Source organism: Pan troglodytes, chromosome 1 (assembly GCF_028858775.2).
Source record: "Pan troglodytes isolate AG18354 chromosome 1, NHGRI_mPanTro3-v2.0_pri, whole genome shotgun sequence".
In the NCBI taxonomy this organism is placed as follows: Eukaryota; Metazoa; Chordata; class Mammalia; order Primates; family Hominidae; genus Pan; species Pan troglodytes.
The window spans coordinates 127,567,165-127,580,262 of NC_072398.2; the positions used below are offsets into that span (position 1 = coordinate 127,567,165).

The following is a 13,098-nucleotide window of genomic DNA, read 5'->3' on the forward strand; positions in this document are numbered from 1 at the left end:
AGTAATATATTTCTTGTTCTGAGAATAAGACAAAATGATGAGGTTGTATCCTAGAAGTAAGTTTAATGCCTATAAGAATCCAAGAAACGTAATCCATGTAATCGGAAATGTTTTATTTCTTCATGGTGGATTTCTCGACATGATCACAAGCTGTACTGATGGTATAATTCAACTAATGAGAAAGACTGCCAGAGTCAAGAACTTTCTTCTTCTCAAGAGATTGAGAAACCATTAGGGAAAAAAATCTCATAAAGAAAGAAAGGCAAAACTTTGTCAAAGGATAAAGGACAACAAATGATTCTGAGATCTAAATAGTGTCTCTTGACCTCAGACTTGTTGTTCTTGTTGTTGTTGTTGCTTGGCAAGTCCACAGACTGATGGTTAAGGCCAGAGAAGGAAATTATGCATACAAACTGAAAATCTTTGTCATAAATTTGGATTAAAATGCAACAATGATTTGAGACCTAACGTAGCACATCACTGTTGAGGGAAAGAGATTCTTCACAAACAAAACAAGACTTTGGCATACCAAGAGCTTCCACCCATCAGTAAGTAGATGAGTTCCATTAGTGGTTTTGTCCTGAAAGAAGAACTTCAATACAGCATGACCTTTTTACAAAAAGCATTAGCATCAGCAGGAAAGAGACTGTTCCTATACTGATTAAAAGGCAATTTCACCTGGCTGCTTAACAGGCACCTCAGGAGCCATAATATAAAGAAGGAACATAGCTGGTACTGCATGATTCTGAGGAATATGTTCAGACATGAGATATGGTACCCAGCCCTTCAGATAGAGAATTTGGAGACATTGAAAGCAAGCTGTAAGTGCCACAGTAATAAACGGTGTCAGTCTTAGACACACAATGAAACATAAAACTTGGAACTCATTTTCACTTAAATCTGGAAGTTAATACCTCACTCGAGAAACAAAGCTGCTGTTTAAATAACACATTCTGTTCAACAAGGCTGCACTTTCAGGGAGAATAACAGATGAATTACTCATGAGTCCAGGATATGATGAACAATTAAGATTACAAGGAAATAGAAGACCCTGGAGACATAAAGGGACATGAGGGACATATATGTGTGAGAGAAGGTGAAAGTGAGTACAGAGAAAAACAGTTTTGGAAAAAGACTACAGAACAAAAGAAGCAGTCAGTTAGGCTGGGTGCAGTGGCTTACGCCTGTAATCCCAGCACTTTGGGAGCCTGAGGCAGACGTATCAACTGAGGTCGAGAGTTTGAGACCAGCCTGATCAACATGAAGAAACCCCATCTCAGAATCCCTTGAACCCGGGAAGCGGAAATTGCAGTGAGCCAGGATCGTGCCATTGCACCACAGCCTGGGCAACAAGAGTGAAACTCCATCTAAAAAAAAAAAGAAGCAATTGGTGTTAGGATAAATGCTTTGGCTTTTGAATGACAAATACAATCGAGCTGACTGAAGTACAAAGAAATTTGTTAGGCTTTCTAACTGGGATGTGTAGGGATACAATATATTAGACCTAACTCCAACACACAGCCTGGAGTAAAGCCCAGGCAAACTGCAATATGAAGCAGAACTGCCCTTAAATAACCTGGAAATTTGGGAGAAAAAATATGTTGTTTAACGTTACTGAGAATTTAAGGTTGTTTTTTAACATTATTGCAGCAGAAAATTAAATATTAAACATTTTTATACTACTTATGAGTTACATTCAACTCATTAAATGTACAAAAAATGCTTGGAGAAATAGTAACAAAATTTCCACATGTGATTAGATTATTTCACAGTACTCTTTTAAAAATTTTAATTTTTTAACATTTCAAAAACATTTCCCATGTAAGATATTAAAATAAAACATATAAAAATATCACATTTAAAATTTTATTTTCTATACTTGAATTTAAAGGCAACATTTTATGGCTGTATAAATGTTTTCAAGCCTGCTAGGACAGGGAGGAAAAAGGTGGAACAGGCATTGATCTCACCTCAATCCACTGAAACTTAAGACAGAAAACCTCACTGAGAGTTTTTCTACATTGGGTTCCACATAACATTTCAATTTTCCATGGGGCAAGAAGGTGAGATTATCTTTCTACGTTAAAAAGTAAGTTTGTAACCTTCTTTACTACATAGTCATCTTACACAAAAAATTTTTAAAAATCTTCTTACTACTAAAAGTAATTTGTTTGTGTATCTCTTAATTAAATCTAAATATAGTTTAAAAACAATAATTATGCCAAATTAGACATCATAGAGGAAATATCTCCTTTCCTCATAGCATAGGTAATCACAGTATGAAAAAATGCTTTTTCCTATAACTCCTACAATCATATCATTTCCAGAAGATGTCCTGTGCTAAAAATTCTCAGTGTTATGTTAATAACAAATGGCATATTTTAATCCACTAAAGAGAGATCTATATCTCCTGCCATCTTTGAAAGTTTATATCTATAATTTTTTTCTTTCCAAAGCTGTGATTATTCCAACACACTATGATAACTTAAAAATTATCAATGTAAAATATTTTGGTTCACTGGGAAGGATACACCTTTTTAAATTTTTAATTGTTGGTACATTGCAGGTGTATAAACTTACAGGGCATATGTCATATTTTGATACAGGCAGACAATGTGTAATAATAACATCAGGGTAAATGGGTTATCCATCACCACAAGCATTTATCCTTTATGTTACAATCTAATTATATTCTTTTATTTATTTTAAAATGCGCAATTAAGTTGTTATTGACTATAGTCACCCTGTTGTGCTGTCAAATACTAGGTCTTTTTCATTCTTCTGTTTTCTATACCCATTGAACATTCCCACTTGCTTCCCATCCACCCTTCTCAGCCTCTAGTAACCATCTTTCTACTCTTTATGACCATGAGTTCCACTGTTTGTATTTCTAGCTCCCACAAATAAATGAGAACATGTGATGTTTGTCTTTCTGGGCCTGGCTTATTTTACTTCACATAATAATGTACAGTTCCATCTATGTTGTTGCAAATGACAGGATCTCATTTTTTTATAGCTGAAGAGTACTCCATTGTATGTATGTACCACATTTTCTTCATTCATCTGTTGATGGATATTTAGGTTGTTTCCAAGTCTTAGCTATTGTGAACAGGGCTGGAATAAACATGGGAGTGCAGATATCATTTCAATATACTGATTTTCTTACTTTTGGGTATATACCTAGCTGTGGGATTCCTGGATCACATCATAGCTCTATTTTTAGTTTTTTGATGAACCTCCAAACTGTTTTCCATAGCAGCTGTACTAATTTACATAACCATAAAAAGTGTATGATGGTTCACTTTACTCCACATTCTCACCAGCAATCCTTATTGCCTGTCTTTATATAAAAGCCATTTTAACTGGGGTGAGATAATATCTCATTGTAGTTATTATTTGTATTTATCTGATCGATGATGTTGAGCACATTTTCATTTGCTTGTTTGCCATATGTCTGTCTGCTTTTGAGAAATGTCTATTTAAATCTTTTGCCCACTTTTTGATCCAACTATTAGATATGTTTCCTCTAGAGTTGTTTGAGCTGCTTAGAAATTCTGGTTATCAATTACTTGTCAGATGTGTGAAAGGACAATATACTGGGCCCCTGAAATCACTAGGGAAAATTCAAGCGGGAAACTGCCTAAGACAAACCTTCCTCCCATTCTACTCAAAGTCACTCCTCTGCTCGCTGAGATAGATACATATCTGATTTTGTTCCTTTGGAAAGGCTAAGCAGAAACTCAAAATACCAGGGGATTTCAAGATTTCAGTCTAAACCTTCACCCAGTAAGTGCTTTTTGTCCCACAATAACAGTCATTCATGGTACTCTATGAAAAGATATTTCATCCCGAGTGAATACCCTCATCCCTCTCCATTTTAGTTGCTTTTCCTTCATGTAAAAGCTCACCACTGCTAAATGAATTTGAACAGTTTATTAATGAGACAAGTTAATTTTCTACTGCTGGGAGGCATATATAGTGACAGTCTGTTAAACCTCAAACCTCTCTTTCTAGCTTCTGCCTGGAAGAAATTTAGAGTCACAGATTTTACCTAAATTTTCAAAACCTACAGCACCACCTCATGAGATAGGATTTTTTTCTGCATAGAGTCTTGTTGGCCCTTTGCCAAAAACCTCTAATACCCAGATTTCTTCCACTTTTGTGTTCCTCTATCAGCAAGCAGACTCTATGCCCCATTTATAGGGAAAAAAACTCCGCATTCAACAGTTGGGAGGAAGCCACCCTTGAGAGACAAATTCTGGCCTCAGTGCTGTTCCCATCAGAAGGAGGACAGCCATTAAATCCATATGTTCTTTTGAGACACCTGTTCTGCTTCCAACAACATTGGCATTTAATCAGAAAGGGGATTTTATGTTTAAAAGGCATTGGGAAAATTTTCTGGGAATGCACTGCTTTTCCAGGGCCATAGCTAGAGAAAGCAGGAATAGGGTTAAAACACTCCCTCTGTTAAAGTGTCTCACCCAACTTTATCTACTGTACAATCTCCTGGGAGGCCTAGGAACCCAGAAGGGCAGTGAGATGAGGCATTGTGCTAGTAAGCATGACTACCCCTGCCAACTAGCACCTCCAGATACATGGGTGCAATTCATGCTTGCATCCATGGGCTGCACCTATGATGGTTGCCAGGACCCAAAGGAGATGGGAGGAAAGAGAAGAGGGACACTCCTGTAATCTTTCTCTTCAACCTGGGTCACTTCAAAAGTTGAAAGGAGACTAAGGGACACCTTCTACTCCCCTCTTTTTATGCATGGGTAACACCCCATCTTCAAGCCTGCATTCCCCTTGAGTTATTCTTTAGACTTCAGAGCCTGAAGTTCGCTCTGGGCAAGTGCCAACTTCTCTCATGTATAGAGGCCTTCCAGGATATAACTCAAGTATTTAAACTCTCCTAGAAGGATGTTATGTTACTCTGAAACCCTAACTGCTGTTGAGAGACAGGCAGCCCTACAGGTAGCAGAAAAAATCAGAGATGAGCAGCATGTTTCCTATAGCCAGTCAAAAAGGGAAAGAGGGTGAGAAACAGGCAGAATCCCCATTCCCAGTAGGAAAAGAGGCAGTATCCCTTGAAAACTCTAATTGGAACCCTACTAAGCCCATAGATGATTGAAAAATAAAAACACTTTCAGATGTATACGGTAGAAGTCTTACAGGGGACCAGAGCCAAACCTGTTAACTACTCTAAGCTATCCATGATAGATCAAAACCCAGATGAAAATCCCTCAGCCTTTTTATAAAGGCTGAGAGAGACTTTGGCAAAACATGCTTCCCTATCTCGTAATTCAATTGAGGGACAGCTCATCTTGAAAGACAGGTTTACTCAAGCAGCTCCTGATATTTGAAGGAAGCTACAGAAACAGGCTACAGAACCAGATGGCACCTTAAAAAACCTTCTAAGAGTAGCCACCCCAGTCTTTCATAACAGGTACTAGGAGGAGTCTCAGAAAAAGGAGAGAAAATACAAGAAACAATCAGAGAGAGGGTACCTTGGAACGGAATCCAGGCCTGGGACTCTGTAAGCTCACTGTTCAAGTCACCCCTGTAAACTGGTTAGTAACAAACTTTGCTGCAAGTCTCCATCTTGTTTTATGTCCTTGAGCATAACCTGTAACAATGTGGCAGTACTTCTTTTTAGCCATTGCCTTTTTATAATGGTGGCCCAGGTTCGTTCCTGGTTTGGGTAATGAATACTTACAAGTTAATAGCTGTGTGACTTTTAATCTTCTCTTCCTCCTCCATGAACAACTCTAACTTCCTTTCTGAAATCTTCCTTTCTCTGAATTGACTTTAAAGGTTCTAGATCTGGTAAAAGCTGCTTACCACCACTTATAAAATATCTTGTATACTCGTGGTTAACTTATAACCTAATTAAGAGTTGTTGTTTCACCTGTGATATTACTTTTGGTAAAGTTCAAAAGCCAGAAATATTACCTGCTTGATTTAGCTAAAGTCAGATAACAGTATATTTCAAATGATTTTCTTAAAGAATGCTCAGCTTGATTAAAAGTGGATATTCATGTTAAAGGTATATTTAAAAGGCCTTTATGTTTTTCTCTTCTTGAATTGTGTTTTTCTTGAAAAGAACTTTTGTGTTGACTGAATAAGTTTTCTCCACTCTGTCTTTCCACTGTTAATGAACCCAAGATAACTTTTGCTGGCCTGATACTTCTTGGGAAAAACAGAAAAGGCATGATGGACTCCATTTTGGGAGAAACCTCTGTTTTCCTCATGGAATACCAGAATTTAGAGGCTCATAGATAGATTCCACTCAAAATCTGCTTTTGTCTTACAGCTATACAAGTTGATTAGGCCCTAGAAACTTCATGGTTTTCTATCCTTGCTCTTAAACGGCTCCACTGGAAAGCTAATAATTCAATTAGGAAATGGGACAAGAAAAAATCTTAGAACTACTGGATCTTCTTCTGTTTGCCTGTGTAGTGATATATGTGTTGTGTGTGATGTCTGTAATGAGCGCTAATTGATTGCCTTAAATAAAAATAAGCACTTAAATCAAATATTTTAGAGGAAAGTTAAAACTCTAATGCCTTTTAGTTTATGGGACTTTAACCTCTAAGAAACAGTAATTGTTTTAAAGATGAAATTGGTACAACGCAAATGTCATCAAAATGTAAATAGAAAGTTTAAATCATGTAAGTTAGATACCAGGTTTGCTAAATGTTTCAAGGTTGTACGCTACCTACCTTACAACTTGGTAAGGCCTGGGGACATATGAAATTAACCATGCCCCTAAATATGATGGAAAAATCAGACTTTATCTGCATCTAGTACATAATTGAAACAACTTACCAGGTTTTACATTAACGTTAAAATTGGTAAGATTTACCATTAAAACATGTAAATAAGACAACTAAAAATAAATTTACCTGCAAGGTGTGTAAGAACAGTAAAATGTGTTTGTCATAAAAGATTATAAAAAGCCATAAAATATAAACCTTGCCAATGAAAAAGGATTATTTTGAAACCAATGTAAGGGTAAAATTTGGCTTTCTTTCCCTTGTACAGATTTTTCATGTAATAGAGAAGAATAATGAAATATTTTGTTTGCCTTGTTGGGAGACTGCCAAAGAGAGAAAAGAGTAGACAGGAGACAAACTGTTTGGAAAGCGAAGTCCTCCCTCTTAATGAGTAAAGGATGTTGCCTAGTTTTAAAATTTCTGAGTCATCCTTTTGCCAAAATAAGTAACTTATGTGTTACCTGGAATTGTATTTCACACTATCAAGTGTTTTAAACCTGTAACATTTGACAGGCATCCCAAAATCAAACTTCACATTCAAAATTGTCTCTCCTGAACCCTACCTTTTGTATGCTACAAAGGGCCCTGAAGCATCCAGAAGAGAAGTAAACAGAATTTTTTGACATGTTCATGTAAGTGGGATTGACAAAATTATGTTTAACCTTATTCAGGTTATATTTTAGTGATAATATTAATACATGTTCCAAAATTGTATGGGACTTTAAAAATTCTAATGCTTGAGAATATGCTATGGATCATAATTAGGATTATTATATTAAGTTATTGCAAACCACAGAAATAACGAAATATCTTTGCCAGTCATGTTTTTCACTGTAACTAACCTGAACACTATGTTATCTACAGATAAATGTTGTCTTGTTTTAATCCTCTTCAAAAGATGTTTTACAATCAGCTGTAGGACTTTACAATGTGCTCTCAAATGCAGGTTTCTGATAACCTTGGAAATCACGACATGAGAATAAAAGAAATCATGCAAGAGTCATAAAGATCTTAACTGTTTATGAATATCAGACAGGAGTTAACTGCATGAACTAAACTAATAGAAGTCTGAAATAATCTTTTTTTACTTTTTGCTTAAAACATTGCTGTTCTTTGTTTTGTTCTTCAGAGTTAAGGAAACCTTTCTTTTAAGCTATCTACAGCTTTTAAGAATTAAGTAAGGTATACACCGGTGAACAAAATTTGGAGCATATTTGTTTCTCTCTGCCAAGTTACTCCAGAATTTGGAAACTATTTGGGAATATTCTAAACTTATGGCAATATTGTTGTTTGCACCAGTGCAGTAAGAATTCATTTTCTTTTGCAACATGACACAATTGGAGAAACTGGTTGTTTTACCAAGGCTTTGATTGGATGGATATGCTTCTCTTTGAGGAATCAAGCTTCACTTACAGAGCCAATAAAAGCCCATTGGGAAATGTGGCCTCCTACCTTGTCTACATAATCTGTGTACAGGGTTTCTAATCTGTGATGAGTAAAGAATGTCACTATATAACAGTCCCAGGAACCACATATTCTTGTGACATTAAGAAGAGAGGAATTCACTCAACTCATAGGTATTTGAGGGTACAAACTCATGGCTGGGATTGGCTTTAAAAAAGTCCTATCTGAGATCTCTTGTGGAACAGAGTTCCATCAAAGCTTATTTTAAAAGACTGCAAAAATAATTATTTTTGCTGCACATTATGCAAATAATCAAGCCAAGTATGAGCCTAAGTTTACATTGCAAACAACTCAGTCGTAATTTGTTTTTAACAAAATGACTATCATGATTTGTTTTGAACAAAAATGAGGACTGGAGAGAGCAAAATTTGATTCAAAACTTATCATACACTTGTCATTAAATTCTAATCTCATTAGTTGTTTTTAAGTTTTGCCTACTCTATTAGTCTGTTCTCATGCTCCTAACAAAGACACATCTGACACTGGGTAATTTATTTTAAAAAGGATGTTTAATGGACTCACAATTTCACATGGTTAGGGAGGCCTCACAATCATGATGGAAGGCAAAAACTTGGAAGTAGACAAGAAAGAGGATGAAAACCAAATGAAAGGGATTTCCTCCTATAATACCATCAGATCTCCTGAGACTTATTCACTATCATGAGAACAGTATGGGGAAAAACACTCATCATGATTCAATTATCTCGCACAGATCCCTCCCACAACACATGGGAATTGTGGGAGCTACAATTCGAGAAGAGACTTGGGTGGGGACAAAGCCAAACCATATCACGTACATTTTAGAATAATTCTGCTTATTCCTGTAAACAAACCAGCAATCTCTGGCTGCAACTCAAAATAAAAAAGGAATAAGTAGTGCAAAAATCTGAATCAATATTCTAGTTTTGGGCTATTATCCTGCAAATCCTACCAGCTTATGGGAATATACAGGGTACCCATAACCCAGAGGTTTCTTTGTTTGGGAAAATAAAACCAAGGAAGTTAACCAAAGCAAAGCCCCATGCACCCAAATCTTAGTAGGCATAACTATAGCCACTATTTATCTGGGCATGGCTGAAGCCTTGAGATATTTGAGCTTTCATTACCTATCCCCTTGTTTCATTTTTATACATGTCCTCTAATAACCCATTTTTTTTTTCTTGCCTAAAGTCTATCAAACTACAAATGTTGATGCAAATGAAACCATGCATGGACACGAATTTCTTCCAAGGACCCTTAGAAAGCTCACAGAAGGAACCCTAGTTGCTGTTCCCCATACAATGCCCCTTTCCAGCAGGAAGTAGCGAGCATCACCCCACCTCGCTAACAGCAGTTAGGCTCTCCACTCCCGTGGGTAAAAATGAGAGAGGAGAAATAAACAAACCAGTCAGGCAGGCAGTTAGGGTGGGTACTCAGTTGAATTCATTCAAACAAAAGAACAGCTTAAAAAATCAAACTATAGTCATAGATAAGTAAACTTGCATAGGGGTGTTTGACTAAGACATTCCCACAGCCACAAAGACAAGAAAATCTACACAGGTAACTTGTGCAGACATACTCACAATAAAAAGTTCCATCCCCAATGATGTGGTTTGGCTGTGTCCCCACCCAAATCCCAATTTTAATTTCAACATGTTTTGGGAGGGACCCAATGGGAGATAATTGAACCATGGTGGCAGGTTTTCCCATGCTGTTCTGTTCTCAGGGTAGTTAATAATCTCACAAGATCTGATGGTTTAAAAAAGGGGATGTTCTCTGCACAAGCTCTGTTCTCCTGTCTACTGCCCTGTGAGACATGCGTTTTACCTTCTGCCATAATTGTGAGAGGCCTCCCCAGGCACGTGGAACTGTAAATCCAATAAATCTCTTTCTCTTCTAAATTTCCCAGTCTTGGGTATGTCTTTATCAGCGGCAAGAAAATGGACTAATACGGTAAATTGGTACCAGGAGTGGAGTGCTGCTAAAATGATACACAAAAATGTGTAAGTGACTTTGGGACTCTGTAACAGACAGAGACTGGAACAGTTTGGAGGTCTCAGAAGAATACAGGAAAGTGTGGGAAGGTTTGGAACTCCCTAGAGACTTGTTAATGGCTTTGAGTAAAATGTCAATAATGATATAAAATCCAGGCTGAGGTGGTCTCAGATAAAGATGAGGAACTTGTTGGGAACTGGAGCAAAGGTGACTCTTCTTATGTTTTAGCAAAGAGACTAGTGGCATTTTGCCCCTACCCTAGAGATTTGTGAATTGTTGAACTTGAGGGAGATGATTTAGTGTATCTGGCAGAAGAAGTTTCTAAGCAGCAAAGCATTCAAGAGGTAACTTGAATATTGTTAAAGCATTCAGTTTTAAAATGGGAAACAGAGCATAAGAGTTTGGAAAATTTGCAGCCTGATATGATTGAAAAGGCAAATCTCTTTTTCTGAGAAGAAATTCAAGCCAGCTGCAGAAATCTGAATAAGTAACGAGGAGCCAAATGTTAAACTCAAAGGCAATGGGGAAAATGTCTCCAGGGCATGTCAGGGGTCTTCACAGCCGACTCTCCTATCACAGGCCCAGAGGCCTGGGAGGAAAAAGTGATTTCTTCAGCTGGGCATAGGACCCCTGAGCTGTGTGCAGCCTAGCAACTTGGTGCTCCTCATCCCAGCCCCTTCAGCCATGGCTAAAAGGGGCCATGGAACAGCTCAGGCTATTGCCTCAGAGGGTGGTAGCCCCAGTCCTTGGCATTTTCCATGTATTATTGAGCTGGAGGTGCACAAAAGTCAAGAATTGAGGTTTGGGAACCTCCCCCTAGATTTCACAGGATATATGGAAACACCCAGATGTCCAGGTAGAAGTTTGCTGCAGTGGCGGGGCCTTCATGGAGAAACTCTGATAGGTCAGTACAGAAGGGAAATATGGGGTCAGAGCACACACACAGGATCCCTGCTGGGGCACCACCTAGTGGAGCTGTGAGAAGAGGGCCACCTTCCTCCAGATCCCAGAATGGTAGATTCCCCGACAGCTTGTCCCTGCACCTGGAAAAGCTGCAGACACTCATCACCAGCCAGGGAAAGCAGCCAGGATGAGGCTATACCCTGTAAAGCCACAGAGGCAGAGATGCCCAAGGCCATGGGAACCCACCACTTTTAAATAAATAAAAGATTAATAAGAGAGGGAAAAAACATATTTAATAATGTAGATAGTCAAGAACGTAAGAGGTATCCACAAAGAGAGTGCAAAAATGAAGTCCTTATGATATGGAGTTCCTCCCAGCAATAGCCAAAAGAAATAAAAATTTAGACAAACCCTCTGAGAGGGTTGGTAGAACACCAGTAGCAAGACAGTGCAACCTGCATCTCTATCTGACCATCTACAAATTCTCAGGGCATACAATCTGATGACTGACTGCCTGTACAGCAAGCCCAACAATGTGGACCCTGCCACCAGGAAGAAAGCGAATCCAAGCACTCAAGACACAAAATGAGACACACAGGAAAGCAATGGCTCTCCCTGGGAGTGAAAGGGTCAATAACCAATGATACTCAGGAGAAAATTCACCAGAATCACATTCCAAAGAACTAATTCTTATAATTTTATTCTCGTGCAAATCTGAATTTGGAAAAGAAAAAACAGAGTTCTGTATTTGTATTTTTGTAGGCAAAATTCCAGGATCTGGTTCAGTAAAGTTTTCACATCAGCTTTGTCAGATCTCAATTGAGCTGCAGCCTCTGGAGCAAGTGGGATGCCCTGCCTGTCCATTCATGGTTGCCTAAGCCATAGGAAAGCAGAAACACTTTTTCTCTTCCATCCTAGGTTCAGTGTCTGGGACCCTACAAATTAAACTGATCACAGACAAGTTAACAAGAAAAATAACAATTAATTATGTACATACACATGGAAATTCACAAAGAAATGTGATGCAAAGAGGCAATTAGGATTTGGGGTGTATATCTTAGACTAGCCAAAGAAAAGAAGTTTAGGGCTGCTCGGTGCAGGAGGTAAGTTACGGGAAAGTGGGTGAAGAAATGTATTCTAAATCAGGATTGTTTAATAAAGTTTCTTATGCAGATAAGTCATCAGCTATTAAGAGTTGTCTATGGAGTAGTTTTCTTACAAGTACACTAGAGGGAGATGTCTTTACAAATTGAAATTTATGTCTTGCTTTTAGAAAGGTGAAAGTCAGTGAGCTAATTGCTTTCTGCTCAAAAAAATTATTGTGCAAAAATGGCATATTTTGGAGGGGCATATTTTGTCCACTTCAGGATATTTTGCTGGATGCAATTCTATATTTTAATGTATTATAGTGATATTCATCATAAGATATGAAAATACTTTATTTCTTCTACAAAGAGAGCAGTATCACTAAAATCATCAGTTCCTGGTAGAATGTGGGGCTTTCTTTAATTTTATAGCATGCTTGAGTTGTCATTTGACTGACAGCTAAATCAAGGGATAATTCTATTTTTTCCCTCCCTATGGTAAAAAACAGTAAGCAGGAAGCAGGTTGTCATAAAAATCAATTATTTCGACATATGCCAATAGAAGCCTGGAGCAAGCATTGACAAATACAGGTTCACGCAAATCTAAAGCCATTCAGAGGTTGGCAGTCCTATGTGTTAGTGAGTGAATTATGATGGAATTTAGTTTCATTTAAATTACAAAGCTGGAGGCTGGGGGAGGAAGGAAGTAAACTATAAACATAGTGTACCCTATAACTGAATAAGTTAATTCTATAGTAATATTAATAAAGGGACTGATAATTACTTCCTAGAATTTCCCAGTGATAACATATAATTATGTTGTGTAAGTACAGATATCTTTTATATTCAGAGATGACATTGCTGGTATGAACATATCAAATCTAATAAGAAAGTCTTGA

At 37.6% G+C, this 13,098-nt stretch overlaps 1 protein-coding gene across 1 annotated transcript in view; it reads right to left on the bottom strand.

Annotated features, from left to right (window-relative positions):
- Positions 1 to 1,311: 1,311 nt before the first annotated feature.
- Positions 1,312 to 13,098, bottom strand: part of AMY2B (amylase alpha 2B) — a 43,212-nt gene continuing 31,425 nt past the window's right edge. The window contains exon 11 of the mRNA XM_063781795.1: positions 1,312 to 1,367. Within this exon, the coding sequence (XP_063637865.1) occupies position 1,367 (1 nt within the window). The 3' untranslated portion in view covers positions 1,312 to 1,366. The remainder of the gene's footprint in view (positions 1,368 to 13,098) is intronic.